The following is a 17,201-nucleotide window of genomic DNA, read 5'->3' as shown; positions in this document are numbered from 1 at the left end:
AGATGTTCTAGAAATGTCAGTGAATTTAGCACCCATCGAAGAACAGTTCAGACAGAAGTGTGTGTGTCAATAAACTATTCATGTCCAAAACAGCTCATCCTCTTGTGTTTCTACAAACTAACGCACATGTTGAAATGATGAGCTTGAGTTTTAACCCAGATCTTTCCTGCTGAATCTCAGTCTCTTTAAGTTCAGAATGAAATTCTTTGCTGAATTCTGCTTTGTTTGTATGTATTTTTCTGCAGCCGGTCTACTTGTACTTTCGGTTAAGCACAGGGGCAGGTAAACCTAATGCAAATAAGCACAAGTGTTGTGTCGTGCAGTGATGTGGTAAATATTTTTTTTTACTATTATTTTATTCTAATCATCTTTATGAATATAACTTTGTTATATCTCATGATAGACGTGCAGAAGTTCTCATGATCTGTATGTGTGTGTTGGCCAGGAAAATGGTGCCAAAGGGTGGAGAAGATTTCATGAAAAGCGGCCCTGTGAGAAGCTTCGACACGGGTGGATGGACACACACACACACACACACACACACACAGCCACACACGCAAAAAGAGGACCCTGTAAAGACTTTTCAGCAGGACTGACCAGTCGCATTTGTCGCAGTGCATGCAATCATGTCCATAGAAACGACACATTGACTTCATGAATGCTTCAAGAGTCGAGATCATGGACACACACACACACAAACACACACACACTTAATGCGGCATGCATCTGTCATGCAGCGCTGCATTTCCACTTAAACTCCATCAGATGCTCTTCTCTGACGACTCTCAGCCTTGTTTCCAAAACTCTAATATAGACTATCAGAAATACTCTACAGATTTTAAAAAGCATACTTGCAATTTTTAGATATGCCTCGACATAATATTACGAGCTACTTCCATACAGTATGTAAGATGTTTTAAAAAGTGCAATGCAAAAAATGTTGTTGTATTTCTCTATTGTTAGGTTTATTTGTACATTGGATTATGACATAGAGGTGTGCTGATTTTTAGTGCTGTTTGATGGAGATTTCAAGACTTTCTCTGTGTTAGAATAGATAGGTATATTCTGTTTAAGCATTTGTATGATTTTCTTTCTTCATGGACTATTGTTTATCTTTGTTTTTTGATTTGTTGTTGCCGACTTATGTCGAAACACTCTGCCGTGCCGCATACAACCGCCGAGTCTCATTTTATATACTGTACTTTTTAAAGAGATAATTTATAATTCGTACCAAAACTCTTATGCTGACATATTGATATGAAAGGCTGCTTTGAGTGTAAAGTTTCAAATGTTTGAATAGTTATAAACAAACAACGAAATCCACATCATTATTAGCAGAATATGCCATTTCAGCCAATATGAGATATATATATGAATATATATATATGAATATATATATATGAATATATATATATTATATATATATATATATGAATATATATAGCCAATTTAAAGTTTTTTTTTTTAAGCAGTGCCATAAACCATGCAAGTATATAAGATAGTTTCAATAGCAGTCTTGCTCGGTTATTACAGTACTGTTCTTATTCTAACTTATTTCTGTGTAATAATGTTATGGTTCTGAATGTGATATTTTAATAGGCCTGGGTATCTTAAAAATAGCTGTATCATTTTTCTTTTCATTTTTTCCTTTTTTTTTTTTTTTATGATTTTTTTGTTACTATATTATTGTGCCGTGGTGCCAACTATTGAATTGAACTCAGTCAAATGTAGAGTTTAAGTTCTGATGGCATTATGCAAGAAAAACACTCAAGTTAAGGACCAGGAGAAATTTCTTTACACTTTACTTTACAATGTCCATTTCACACATGAATAACCGTGTGTTTTTACAAACATAATCACATATGAAGTCCGTGTTTTAGTATTTGACTTAAATGACAGTTACACGAACACTGTAAAGTAAAGCGTGAGTGTTTCTGTTTAATTCCTTGTGTATGTTCTCAGCATCAGTGCCGTTTGCTCCTCCTGATTGAATTCACTACACTACAGAGTCGACAGACTGTGCGAATCCGTTAGATTGATCCTTCATATCAGTGGAAATGATTTTGTGTCGCCTTGACAGTGATTTGGTTAGAAAAACTGCTTGTTAACTGTTTTTTTTCTCCAGCAGGTCAGGTGATAGGATTCACTCTTTTCTTTAAGCAGATAGCGATTAGACCTCGTGGATGGCAAGACCTCCAAAAGCAATAAAACCATTAGAACTCAATGAATGAATGAATGAATCAATGCCTCTTTGTCATTAGTCAAGCACATCAGAAACCCCCTGAGATTCACTAAACAAGCCTTTGACATTTAGATGCATTTTCCACCATTAGATGGTGCCTGAATGTATATATTTATTGTTTTGAAGTCGCATTATTTATCATTAGGCTACTCGTCGTCATCATTAATATTTTTAACAATATTATGTTATTCAATATTGTGTGTTCATCATACTGTTTATAAAAAACGAATATATTATTGAACATATAATAATTTGTTATGGCGGAATGATTTAAGTTGTTTCAGGATGAAATTACGTAAGTCACGTGACATTTAAAACTCCCACAAACAAAAGGTTCGGGAATGTGTCTTCCTTTTGCATGTAAGTATATATATATATATAATTATATATATATATATATACACGAATGTTTCTGTAACCACAAAAGTTAGTTTACAAGTTAGTTCGCGAGATCGCGAACGCTACGCCCGATTTTCGTTACTATATCGAAATTGTACGCTACAAAACCTAAGTAGTGTACTGTCATTACTTACAGATTTTTTAAAAAAAAACAAAATATATGTACCACAAAAACATTTTTTTTAACGTGTCTTTAAGGGTTGATGGGGTCACGAGACATTTACTTTACTCAAACCCGCGAAAACACAGACAGAAAAGTTGGCCCTCCTGAAAGCCGTTAAATGTTTACCACACAAAAAGGCTCGTTTAGATTGAGAAATACGAATATAACAACATCTGTGAATGACTATTTGTCCGAGGTGAACCTGCAGTTTGGGCTCTTGAAAATAAAATCTCTAAATGTCCTTAACTAACCATGAAAAGAGATTAAATATTCCACTTATTACATGGAAAAAGCTATATAGCTCTATAAACGCATATCCTACTCGTCTGTATATGAATGTTTATGATCTTATTGTAGGAATTTAATTATCATTACTATATGCTATTAATAATAGCCTATTAATGCACGGATATAGGCTATAATATGCATTTGTGTGCATATTCCGCGTGGCCAAATAACGAGCTCAAAAATATGCGCGATAAAACAATCAATATAAAAACGGTTTAAACAACAGTAAATAAATGCATGAAATTATAAAGAACCAGGACAAGTGTAAAATATTGGCTTGTTAAATAATTTATTGATAATACAAAGTTTTTTCTTCCTTCATCACGGAAGCAATAATATTCTCTTCATCGATATTTATGTCCATCTTTGTGTATTTTTCGTGTTGTGAGGTAAAACATAAACTCCTTCCATTGAAAGTATAAGCGGCCAAAAGGACATTGTTAAAACAAATTCTATTCACATCATTTACAGCACTGGCACTTTTATACACTTTGTGTACCTGTTTTCAAAATTAAAAAAGTGAAACTTTTAGGCGAAATAGGCGTCGTTATTCTTCTGCGATCGAAGACAAAGATGATCTTAAATGGTGGTGGTGATGATGATGAGGGAAAGTTGGCACGTCTTCGTGATGCTTTCATAACATAATTTACTCAGTAAAAAATATATATACATCTCACGTCCACTTCTAACTGTACAACCGCATTCAAAGCAAAGCAAAAGCAGCGTGAACAGTGTGTTTATACCCTGCTTAACTCTGCCTCGTTTTCCCAGAAGAATCTGAGGCAGATGATGATGATTATGATGAAAATTAAGAGTCTTTTGCTCAGTATCATCACAAAGTGTCCGAGCTGTTACTGCACGGGCTGATGAGGGACAGGTTACTCGTCTTGTGCTTTTTCAACAGTCTTGTGATTTTCTCGTCGTCGGAGTTCGGGTCCAGAGGTTTGTTATATTCATCATCCTCCTCGTTTTCCGAGCTTTCCTTCATTTTCTCCGTCTCTGAATCGTGTTTCTTTTTAGCCGTGGCCATTTCAGCCGCGTGTCTCTTCCGCCATTTGGTTCTTCTGTTCTGAAACCAAACCTGAGAGAGAAAGATAAAAAACACTTCAGCACACTGTCCGTCTCTGTGAGAGCTAGAAATGCAACAATTAAATTAATTTAACTCAATCAAACCAAGGAAAGGAATAAACTAAATTTAACCAAGAGCAAGTAATTGTTTAAAATAACACAAAATGAATTTCACTCTCTGGGAGTGTGTAAATATTAGGCCTAACTGTGTGCAATGATCGACCGCGAAATGGTTAAAAATAGCCTATTAATCCCAATCATTTTAATTTCAATATTTTAAATGAACGCTCCAACAGTTTTGCTGGTTTGCAAATTAATATTGTACATGACAGTGACTTTCACAGATAAAATATTCGTCTCATGCTGCCCGTTTACATTGAGAAAAAAAAGTTAATTCATATGAAAACGTTTTAATAAAGACCCGTCTCTATCTACCTTGACTTGACTCTCGGTCATTCCCAGAGAATACGCGAGTCTTGCTCTCTCTGGACCGGCCAGATATTTGGTCTGTTCGAAGGTTTTCTCCAGCGCGAAAATCTGCTGTCCTGAAAAAGTTGGTCTGGAATGTTTCTTCTTGCCATCCTTGTCCAGCATCATATTCGCCTGGGCTGAAGAAAAAGAGACATGGTCAGCCAAATAAAGCCAAATCTTTACATTGTGAGGGAATATCATTGATATGTCAAGTGTCAGACACACAGCAAAATAATATTCCAACAACCTGAGCGTGAAAAACACTGAAACTCTTAAAAAATAAAGGTTCTTTATCGGCATCGAATCTTTCCATTGCAAAAAAAGATTCTAAAAAAGATCACCGAAAGGTTCTTTGTGGAACACTCTTTTGGAACCTTTATTTTCTAAAAGTTTTAGATTCCTTCCAAATCTCATTTAGGCCAGGAAAACTCACCCGGACAGGGAACCCGCGGGTCTCGCCAGGGCGAACCTTGCATCATTCCCGGCCAGAATATGGGCGCCCTACCGGGCAACTCCGTCAGGGGTTTGGGATACCGAGACACAGCCGCCGGGTTGAAGTACATCCCAGCTGATGTGGCCAACCCGTTGATCCTGGGAAAGCCCGAGAGCAGCTGTCCGGCGGTGGTGATGGGTCTCCCCAAGATATCGCTTATTCCATGCGGCGTTCCGAGGGGAATCTGAGAGTTCAGGTTGCCGAGGGAATGAGCCTTGAAGCCCGCGGGGTTCTGCAGGGTGTATGGGAATAAAGAGGTCTTCATCTCGGTCATGTTGTGCAGCGCAGCCAGTGGAGTGCTGCCCAGAACGAACGCACTCTGCCGGTTAGTATCCATCTGCCCGACAGCTAACATTGGTGCGCGTGAACCACAGGATGAACCGCCAAACAACAACAGACATACAAAGTACAACAGTGCACGACAAAGTTTAGTGCCCACAACTTGACAACTCATCCAAGGGAACAAGAACTGCAAGTATCAAAAGTTTTGCGAATGTTTCCCATGCAAAAGTGTCCTTCAGGCTGTGGGAGTTTCCGAAACAGAATCCAGCCGCCGGCCGTCGGCAGATCTCACGCCCGCTTTGAGTGCTGCGATCCCCCGCATCTGAGGCGCCGTTCGCCGGTCAATGGACTCTATCTGCGATGACGAGCAGATAACCGCACCGCCACCTGCAAGCGCGTATCCCCTATTGGAAGACGCTAAGTGACGCTATTCTCTGATTGGAGGATGCGCGGCGGCGAATTTGCATACGCGTAGCCGGGACAAAGCCGCACTCCATCAAGCTCGTATTGTAGCGCCATTAATGACGCGTCGCACTGTAGAAATCATTGTTTCAACATTTGACACAATAGACGCGTTTACTTTATGACGCTGGCAGAGTAAGTACATTAACCTCATACAACTGTGTCGCTAATGATATTAAAAGCCGTACGTACGGGTCATTTGATTAGTTTATCTTCTGTTTCGTTTAGAACAAATATTTAACGATTATTAAGTGCGGAAAACGCGTTCTCATTGCGCGTAAGATAAAACGCGAAAACGATTCGATTATCGCCAGCTATTAAAACTTACGCTCGGTTGAAAACGTGCTTGTAACTCAGATTCGTCGTTGTAGGCTATATGAAATATTAATAACCTACGCGTCGCCTACGTCTCTTTTGCAGTTGATTATAGCCTAGTAACGAAAAATATTATTATTATTATTATTGGAAATGTAGCTCGCCATTTTTAGCGTATTAAAACCTTTTGCAGTCAATCTAGACATTCTGTCAGTTTTACAAACGTCGTGAGACCTTATAACTTCATGGTTTGTTGCTAAAAATAATCCTCAAAATATAATTCACATGGGGTAGGGTAAAAAAAAAAAGTCAGGCAATGTTTTTAATTTGTTAAATTAAATGCAACTATTCAGCACTGTAGCGATGGTTTTCCAACGTAGCCTATATCTTGTCTTATTTAATTCAGACAGTGTCACTGATGCTGATAATATCTAATCTAAAGATTCCTCCTTGTCTGACAACATCATTTATCTAACATGCAGTAACTTAATATGTGATTATTTAGTGGAGCTGCTTGTAAATTTGCTTGGTTCGCCTATATTGTACTGTTTATGTTTTTCTCTTAATGTATATGAACCAAACGCAGAGACAGAGATCTTCTTTTTAAGTGCAGCGTTCATGTTTTATGGATCTGTAAGTGAAATACGACCATGGTGGAATTTAAAAGGGTTCAATATTATTTAGACCTTCATCAAAACGACGAGAAAGAAGAAACGCGCCTTTTGAAATATGACGATGACTTTAGGCGACACTTGTTTCCATTATAACAACAGGCTTTCCAATCCGGTAACAAACAAAAAGGTTAATTGTGTGTTTTGTGGTTATTATAGTCTATCTATATTCTTTACATTTAAAAACTCATTATTGATGTATTAATATATCATATTGCCCAAACGTCATGTGATCCTCATATAAGTCACAGACAACAGAAGGTCAGTTTCATGTCAGTTGTGTAATTTTATTTTATGGAGTTCATCTGTAATTTCATCTAAATTTTATTATTCCAATGTCGTTGTAATTCATTTGTACTGTAATAAAGTCACTGTCTTTCAGAAAAAAAGGAGGAAAACAATTTACTTTCCCGAGTGAATTATTATTATTATTATTTCCCTTTATAGCTATTTCAGATTTCTCAGTCTTTCCGTCCAAAAACAAAGGCTTGATTTGTATTTACATTATATTCAGATCATGTAAAGTTTTTGTTGACACATTACTGCAGCTAAGACTTTGTTTAACATGTAAAATATGGTATAACCTAATTTAATCACGCTTTAACAGAGTTCTGTGTTGACAAATATTTTTACTTTATAAAATGTAATATCGGAATAAACCCTCATCTAAACTAAATCCTGAGTGTTACTTGCTTTGAGCTAAATACGTTGTTAACGACGACAATAATAATAATAATAAAAATAAGTTTCTGGTAAGCTATAGCCTACTGTTTGTATTTTAAACATTTTAATTTTTACCTTTTCAATTTAGCCTAGACTATAAATTGAAAAACAAACTAAAGATATTAATGTAGTTTTTGGGCAGTATATCAGTTTTTGACAGAGTATTTTATAGTAGTCTTAACACTCCGTTTTCAAATAAATTAACTTTAATTGATTAAAAAAAAGAAAAGAAGAAGCGTTAGTTGATTTATGCGACACCTCTGCATTCATTTACAGGAAAACAGAGACATCTACTGGTCAGATCGGGAACTGCACGTTCACAGATTCCTTAAAGGGATAGTTCACCCAAAAATCATTTATCATTAAATCATCATTTACTCAACCTCAATTTATTCCAAATCTGTATAAATTTCTTTGTTTTGCTGAACACAAAGGAAGATATTTTGAAGAAAGTTTGTAACCAGGCCGTTTGGTGGCACCATTGACTTCCATAGTAGGAAAAAAAATTCTATGGAAGTCAATGGTGTCCCAGAACATTCTTCAAAATATCTTCTTTTGTGTTCAACGGAACAAAAAAAAAAAAAAAAAGTTTTTCAGCATCCCTTTAAAACGATCAAAACATAATGGTCATTATAAACTGTTGATCTGGATGTTTCTTTAATCTGACCATGGTCCCTTAAAACCTGAAATCTTAGATTAATAAAGTCTGCAGTCAGCACTGCTTCTTCATATTAATTAATACTTCTTTTGTCAATGCAACAGCTTGTGAGACTTTTCTTATTTTAGGCCTATAGTCTCTAGTCCCTTGTTTTTCTGATTTTGTGTAAGCATGTCACGTTTAATAAAATTATTAGGCTTGTATGTGGGCTTGTCACCATCACTTCCCCATATTAGTGTTTTGGCAATGCAAACTTCTTTTTACTAGTGTGCCATTTTGCTGTATGGATAAAAATAAACACTGAGAAATATTTCCGCTTGTGGTGATACTTTTGAGCTGAATTATGATGATTTGACAGAAACAGCAGTGAGCAGGTTGTAATAAAGACTGCAAACGTGTTTCAGCATGAGCTTTAGTGAGGCAATGCTGCCGTCCTGTGGCCGCACGCTGTACTGCAGCGCATATTTAAATGATTTAAAAATCAGATTACTTTAATATTTAATTCCAAATAAAGACTCTTGTGAGTAATGAAGGGGGAGGGAGGAACAAATGTGTGTTCTCAATCGGCACAGTGTACTGTAGTGATTCCTCCAGTAGATGGCGACACACACCAGGTGAAGTGAACAGAGAACACCTGCTGGTTTAAGCCACCTCAGATTCTCTCTATCCTTAATCGTGTCTGACTCTGACAAGCAGCTTGAGCAGCATTTGCCTGGAAAAGACGTTAAAGTGTGTCGTTGGCTCGATGAATGAAGTCCCGGACTCTGAACTTGAGTTAATGTTGTGACCATGAGGCGAGAAGAAAGTTGAAAAAGCAGATATTTGGGTTGTACTACATCTGTGGAAACCCATTTCCGCCACATATGAAAGAATCATGCTGTTGTACTCGAAATTATGGCATAAAAAGTCACAATTATGACGTACTAAGTCGAATGTAAGCCCATTTCCCGCCACATATAAATCATGCTGTTGTAAATCATAATTGTGAGATAAAAACCTTGAAATTATGGCATGAGAAGTCATAATTATGACACTAAATCGAATTTGACATAAAAGGTTGAAATTATGACTTTTAACACATGATTATGTCATTATGTTTTTTTTTTTGGTCTAATTTATCTCATAGTTATGACTTCATAATTTCAACTTTTATCTAATTGACATAGTAGCCTATGTCATAATAATGATCACTTGTGTGTCATAATTTCGACTTTTAATTATGGCATAGTATGTCATCATTTCGACATTTATTATGTCATAATTACGACTCAATATGTCACAATTATCAGTTTTATGTCATATCATTTCGATATTTATCTCATAATTATGACTTGGTATGTCATAATTTCGATGTTTATCTGAATTGACAGCATGTCAATGATCACTTATGTCATAATTTTGACATTTATCTCATAATTATGACTCAGAATGATCACTTTTATGTTATATTTTGACATTTATCTCATAATTATGACTTAGTATGTCATAATTTCGACATTTATCTCATAATTGACAGTCATAATGATCACTTATGTCAATTTCGACATTAGTATGTCAATTATAACGTTTGTCAATTTCAAGATAAAAAATGTCATAGTTTCGACTTTTAATTGACTTAGTATGTCATAATTATCACTTATGCCATAATTTTGACATTTATCTCATAATTATGACTCACAATTATCACTTTTGTTATAATTTTGACATTTATCTCATAATCATGACTTAATATGTCATGATCACTTTTGTCACAATATGACGAGTCAGAATTTAGATTTTTAATTATGACTTAGTATGTCATAATTTCGACATTTATCTCATAATTGACAGTCATAATGATCACTTATGTCAATTTCGACATTAGTATGTCAATTATAACGTTTGTCAATTTCAACATAGAAAGTCATAATTTCGACTTTTAATTGACTTAGTATGTCATAATTATCACTTAAGTCATAATTTTGACATTTATCTCATAATTATGACTCACAATTATCACTTTTATGTTATAATTTTGACATTTATCTCATAATTATGACTTAGTATGTCATAATGATGACTTTATTATCACAATTTCGACATAAGAGTCAGAATTTCGAGTTTAATTATGACTTAGTATGTCATAATTTCGACATTTATCTCATAATTGAGTGTCATAATGATCACTTATGTCATAATTTCGACATTAGTATGTCATTATAATGTTTGTCAATTTCAACATAGAAAGTCATAATTTCGACTTTAAATTGACTTAGTATGTCATAATTATCACTTGTCATAATTTTGACATTTATCTCATAATTATGACTCACAATTATCACTTTTATGTTATAATTTTGACATTTATCTCATAATTATGACTTAGTATGTCATAATGATGACTTTATTATCACAATTTCGACATAAGAGTCAGAATTTCGAGTTTAATTATGACTTAGTATGTCATAATTTCGACATTTATCTCATAATTGAGTGTCATAATGATCACTTATGTCATAATTTCGACATTAGTATGTCATTATAATGTTTGTCAATTTCAACATAGAAAGTCATAATTTCGACTTTAAATTGACTTAGTATGTCATAATTATCACTTGTCATAATTTTGACATTTATCTCATAATTATGACTCACAATTATCACTTATGTCATAATTTTGACATTTATCTTATAATTATGACTCACAATTATCACTTTTATGTCATAATTTTGACATTTATCTCATAATTATGACTTAGTATGTCATAATGATCACTTTATTATCACAATTTCGACATAAGAGTCAGAATTTCGAGTTTAATTTTTCTTATGTGGTGGAAATGGGCTTCCATACACTTACAATAGATAAAAGTGAAATCAATTTTAGCAATAAAGTGATATCAATTTTTTAAACTGACACATGACTAACACAAACTAACACAACACGTTACTGGTTTGTGACAAAATTCATAAGTGTGCAAAAAACTAACCCCTGAAAGTGTCTAAAACTGTGTCTGCTCACTTGCTCCATTATAGTCATTTCCAAAGTTAGTCAGAGCAAGTCCTTCATCATGGATACCATAGTATTTTTAAAGTACCTTTCTTTGAGTAGCATATTCATAATTATTATGCATGAATATGGTGATCATTTGGTTCATAGTGTATATCAAAGTACCATGGTATCACCACAGTATTTTTCCGCAAGGCTACAGTATATGAATCAAAGTTTCATTACAATTATTGTCTGATGTATTGAGCCGACCTGCAGCATTTGCTAGTGAGTGTCATTGTTTCTCTGTAATGACTCGACTTCACAGCGTTTATGTGTCTGTGGACGTAAACAACATGCTAAAGAAACACCAGGGTTATCTTCCCCTCATAAGACTACGTCAGTTTCATGCTGCTTATTTGATCAGCATCATTATTAAACTTCAGTGTTTCCTGTGGCTGAACAGCTCATTAAACTTTTAGTTTATAGAAAACAAATTAACATTTTTATGACAAAACTACTGTGAACCCATCATGAAAAGTGCTCAACCATCGCTGGTATCAGTGGTTCTCGACATCAAGATGATTTAAAACAGGACAAAACAAGCATTAAAGTAAGAAAAACAACTAAAAATCAATATTTCATATTTTAATTCACCTCCTCAAGTGTTTGTTGTCTTTGGAGAACCAGGATTTTATATGAAAGATCCTCATTTTAAAATGAAAAACTCATGAAAATTAATATAATCTTAATTAGGTAGTTGTATAGGAATTGTTAGTAAAAAAAATATTTTTAAAAAATCTGTAGTAACTCACGAAAATTAATCAAATCTTATTATGTCATTTTATAATGAATATACATTTTTCAATATATTTCACAAAATCATTACAAACAAAGTAACAAATTGAATTAAACTGAACTCTCTGCTGCTGTTCGGTCATTTTTGACAGAAAAAAATGTACATTTGATTTTTTTTTTTTTACTTTATTGGAATGGTACAAAACTTGGTAAATGCTTGCTATGTGAACACACACACACACACACACACACACACACACACACACACACACACACACACACACACACACACACACACACACGCGCAATCATGGACGTGATTTGAAAAAGTTAAATGGTCCTGAAAGAAATAGTCACACTTGTATTGTTCGCAGTCAGAAATGAGCACACTGGAAACTAATGGGAGACGAATGTCATCTAGTGGAAGCGTTTGGTACTGCACTCAAACAAAATCTGAAAACGAATTTTTTGAGATATCAACCTCAAATTTGGAGCGCAACTTGTTTAGATTTATGGCTTTGATTTTCTCACAGATTTAGAGTAAAACATGTTTTGCAAAATATATATTTCATATAAATTTCAGAATATTATTTTTTGTGCGTTTTTCATAATAATAAACTTAAACTTCTATAGTTTTTTTCACATTTACATTTATTCATTATCCAAAGCAACTTACAAGTGAGGAATACAACAAGCAAATCATTGTGAAGAGTCAATAGACATAAGAAGTGCTTACAATACAATTTTCAGACATTGTTTAGAGTATAGCATAAGCTAGAATAGGGAGGGAATAGATATTGTGATTTTTTTAATTTATTTTTTTATGATGAGGTTAAGAGATGAGTTTTCAGCTGTCTTTTGAATATTGCCAGTGATTCTGCATTCCGGATGAAGGTGGAGAGATCATTCCACCAGCAAGGAACAGTGAATGAAAATGTGAATGATTTTGTGCATCTTTGTGATGGTACCACGAGCCTTCGCTCATTTAGCGATTGCAGGCTTCTGGTAGGGATGTAGACTCGTAAAAATGAGTGGAAGTAGGAGGATGCTGAGCCTGTGGTAGATCTGTAAGCAAGCATCAACACCTGCGAGTGTTGATGCGAGCAGCAAGTGGTAGCCATGCAGAGAGATGAAGAGAGGTGTGACGTGGGCCCTTTAGGCTCATTGAAAACAAGACATGCTGCAGCGTTCTGAATTATTTGTAGATGTTTGATTGCAGATGATGGAAGTCCAGCCAGAAGAGCATTGCAGTAATCAAGCCTAGACATGACCAGGGCCTGGATGAGAAGTTGTGTTGCAAGTTCTGTTAGAAAAAGGCCTGATCTTCCTGATGTTGTGCAGTGCAAACCTGCATGATCGAGCTGTCTTTGAAATGTGATCTGTGAAGGTCAGCTGGTCATCAAACGTTACTCCAAGATTTCTGACCGATCTTGATGGGGTGATTAATGATGACTCTAGCTGGATGGTGAAGTCGTGCTGTAGAGACGGATTGGCAGGGAGGACGAGAAGCTCAGTCTTTGCCAGGTTGAGCTGCAGGTGATGTTCCTTCATCCATGTGGAGATGTCCGCCAGACAGCTTGAGATTCGTGCAGCTACTGTGGATTCATCTGGATGAAATGAAAGGAAGAGCTGCGTGTCATCAGCATAGCAATGGTATGAGAAACCATGTGCCTGTATGATGGGACCCAGTGATGTAGAGTATATGGAGAAGAGGAGGGGTCCAAGCACTGAACCCTGAGGAACCCCCGTGATCAGCTGATGTGTTTTTGATACCTCCCCTCTCCAGGCAACTCTGAAAGACCTACCTGTGATTCAAACCAGTGCAGTGATCTGATGATTCACGGTGTCAGTCCGCAGGGATTCAGCGACTGACAGTAGTTTTGTTTGAATGGCCTCTCTTGAAACCAGATCGGTTGATGTCCAGCTGGTTATTCTGAGAGGAAAGATGATACCCGGTTGAAAACAACCTGTTCAAGTGTTTTTGCTGTTTCATTTTTTATTTATTTATTTATTTATTTTTTCACTTCAGAAATAATCTGCCAAGTGTCATTAAAAAGAGACCAAACTTCAGTCTGTGGCTCCAAAGATTCAAGATTTACCACAGTTTAAGTTGGAAATGTCATTTTTAGGTTTATACTCAAAAAGTGGTAATATTATTTAGTACCATAAACTAATATAATTTAGTATCACACATTTTTTTTTTAATAATTTTTTTTAAAAAAACATCAAACTAAAACATAGTACATGAATTTCATTGAAATGAAAAAAAAAGAATTTTGACCACCACATGAGCATTATTAAAATCTTAATTATTTTCATAATGAATATACTTTCTTCTATAAATTTCACAAAGAAAACTAACTGAATTAAACTTAAAAAGAAAGACTGAAATAGTATTTCCTTGAAAAACATACTCAAATATATATATATATATATATATATATATATATATATATATATATATATATTTTTTTTTTTTTTTTTTTTAATAATTGTTTTGTTTACAACTGAATTCTTTTTTTACAGTAGTTAAGCCAAGCTCTAAATTTTGATTAGAAATTGTGAATAAAAAATATTTTTAAAAATCCCTATCCAGTAACTCACGATGAACTGGGAAGTTAATGTGAACTTTGAATATTGTTGCGGACAAAAAACCCCCACTGATCTAAACTGATGGTGTATTAATATAGACACTTACATCATACTATTAAATCACAGTAAATGAGGCATGCACAAAATCAACCAAACCTCATGGCTCAAAAAACTAGAGAACACAAATAGTTTCTTTTCTGTTGATTATGCTGCAGATAGATTATGTTTATGTAACTGGCCAAAAATAATTTGACTAATCATTTTATCGCTAATCCAGTCACTCCAGCTGACATGTTCTGTGATGTCAAAGCGCTTTATTCTGATGGTGCGTTCACACCGGACGCGAATGAAGCGGTAAGCGCGAGTGATTTACATGTTAAGTCAATGCAAAGACGCGAATTGACATCCTGCGGCGCGATTCGCGCGAATGAAGCGGCGCGAATGACGCGGCGCGAATTGAGCGATTCGCGCGAATGACGCGATTCGCGCGAATCGCGCAAGTTGAAAAATCTGAACTTTGGCGAATTTCCGCGCCGCGTTAACCAATCGGGAGCTTGCTCTAGTAGTGACGTGACGTAGCGAGCTGAGGCAGAAATTCGAAACAACATGGAGGACAAAATCATCGTCGCTGTACATCTTCATACATTTATAGAAACAGAAATAAAAAGGACCGTGTTTGAAAGAAAGTGAGTGAGGAGGTCGGACAATCTGATAAGTTGTAAAAAACGGTCTTTACTCAATTTGAGCTATATACATATATATAAATACATATTAAGACTACAAGCCAACTAAAGACGACCAATTGAGCTTATTCGCTGTAATTTACAATTATTTCCCCACTGACAAGTTGTGTTTATTCAGAGGAAGTGTGCAGAAGCAGTGGGAGAGTCTGGGACACATAAAGGAGCGGGAGAGCCCCTCTCATGACGCGAATTCGCGTCTGTTGTGAAGGGATTTTCACGCGCGAATGAAGCGAGTAAACTCAAAATGTTCAAGCGTCCAACTACGCGCGAATAGCGCGATTTATTCGCGCAAGTCGCGTCTGGTGTGAACAGCATGTTACAGTTTGAGAGACGGCTAAGAGCAGCGGTGCTATTTAACATCAGCGTGGGGAGCGTTTTAGTTGAGAGAACATTACATCTCTGTGTGGCTGAACCGCATGAGGATTTGCCGGCAGCTGCAATAACATTGCTTTCTGATGCCTGGCTCATCTCAACAATTTGATGTAGCGAACGGTTCGCTCTGCGGGAATAGCCTCTGACATAGAGAGGCTCTGTAAAGCCAGTCCACTAAGATATAAAGTGATCTCCAGGCTTCAGCCACCGGAAATTTTACACTGATATACCCCTGGAGAGGCTTGTCATGGAGGCTACGGCCCTGTTATTGGTTTCTGTTTAGGCACGGCGAATCCCACGTCCCATCCAGAGGGTAGAGAGTAAACAGATATGACATTCTCAGAAAAATACACTGAAAACAGTGTTACTGGAGTCCAAACAGAAACTATTGATTAATGCAGGAATCACCAATCAGTCTGTCTGGCACAGATGAAAATGCATAGTATTGTGTGTTGTTGACGTCTCTTCTGATTATTACTCAAGTCAGCCTTATTTCTATAGCGCCTTATTATATACAGATCTGATTCAGATCAGTTCAATATTATGCACACTGAATATCATACATCTGGGATTTTTTTTACAAGTTTATTTCTAGGATTTTGACAGGTGTAATGCAAAATGCAGTGTTCTGTGCACTGTCAAATCATGGTTTTCTTCATGTAGCTCAGTCTGCTGTCATTAAACCAAAACCAAAAGGCAATCTCACATTAGTTGAATTAGAAATTCATGTTTTAATTCAACTTTTCAAATGGTTATGTGGATTAACTGTAATTTAGCAGGGCCAAATCGGTGTTGGCTGCAAGTGTATGAAACAGTGTCAATCACCAGCTGGCCGGTTACATTTAATGAATTCTAACAATGCAGTTTTGTGAGAACAATAGCCAATTTTTAAAGAGAGACCTTCGCTGTTTCTGTGTTTCAGTTTATCTTTTTTGGTTTTTGCTCCAAACACACGATCGGCAACCAGTCTTTTTTTGTTTAATTTTGGCAGATCTCTGTTCCGAACTTGTACACAAACTGCATTGCAATCATTTTCCAAAATGTAATTTGTAGGGATGCTCCGACTGATCGCATTCTACACATACAGGGATGCGCAGCAGCACACAAACATGTCATATATTAAAAATAAAAGGGATTCCTCTCTGGAGAAGCTTTCAGTCTTTCTGCTTGCAAATTCTGCTAGGTAAAAAGCAAATCCACCATGATATGCAAGCACACCTGGCTTTTAAAGGGAATGGGAGATGACACTCTGATTGGTTTATTGCATGTTGCACGCCCAAAACACACCCGTGACTCATTAAGAGACGAGGTACAACCCTTTTGGACCATGCGCCTGCTGCGGCGACCATTTTTTCTGTTGTTAAACAAGCAAAAGTGGATTCGGACACACCCTAAGTGCACCTGCGCCATGAGCTTCAAACCATGTGCTTAGATCATTAAAATAGGGCACCGTAGTCACTAAAGTTGGTCAATCTCACGAGACGATCACAATA

General features: G+C 36.0%; 2 protein-coding genes across 3 annotated transcripts in view; one reads left to right on the top strand and one right to left on the bottom strand.

The window, feature by feature from the left end:
* The window catches only part of inpp5a (inositol polyphosphate-5-phosphatase A), a 175,473-nt gene extending 172,784 nt beyond the window's left edge, over window positions 1-2,689 (top strand). Inside the window, exons 16-17 of one of the 2 annotated variants that reach the window (XM_067385695.1) lie at window positions 246-330; window positions 446-2,689. In XM_067385695.1, the coding sequence (XP_067241796.1) occupies window positions 246-326 (81 nt within the window). In that variant the 3' untranslated portion in view covers window positions 327-330; window positions 446-2,689. The remainder of the gene's footprint in view (window positions 1-245; window positions 331-445) is intronic. The other variant, XM_067385696.1, reaches the window with a different exon arrangement.
* Window positions 2,690-3,008: 319 nt separating this feature from the next.
* Window positions 3,009-7,238, bottom strand: nkx6.2 (NK6 homeobox 2). The gene is made up of 3 exons (XM_067385075.1): window positions 5,065-7,238; window positions 4,596-4,768; window positions 3,009-4,173 (listed from the first exon to the last, which is right to left on the bottom strand). The coding sequence occupies exons 1-3, from the start codon at window positions 5,576-5,578 to the stop codon at window positions 3,925-3,927; spliced, it is 936 nt and encodes a 311-aa protein (XP_067241176.1). The 5' UTR covers window positions 5,579-7,238; the 3' UTR covers window positions 3,009-3,924.
* Between the last annotated feature and the right edge of the window lie 9,963 nt (window positions 7,239-17,201).

Source organism: Chanodichthys erythropterus, chromosome 5 (assembly GCF_024489055.1).
Source record: "Chanodichthys erythropterus isolate Z2021 chromosome 5, ASM2448905v1, whole genome shotgun sequence".
Classification (NCBI taxonomy): Eukaryota; Metazoa; Chordata; class Actinopteri; order Cypriniformes; family Xenocyprididae; genus Chanodichthys; species Chanodichthys erythropterus.
This window is presented reverse-complemented; position numbering and strand designations above follow the sequence as displayed.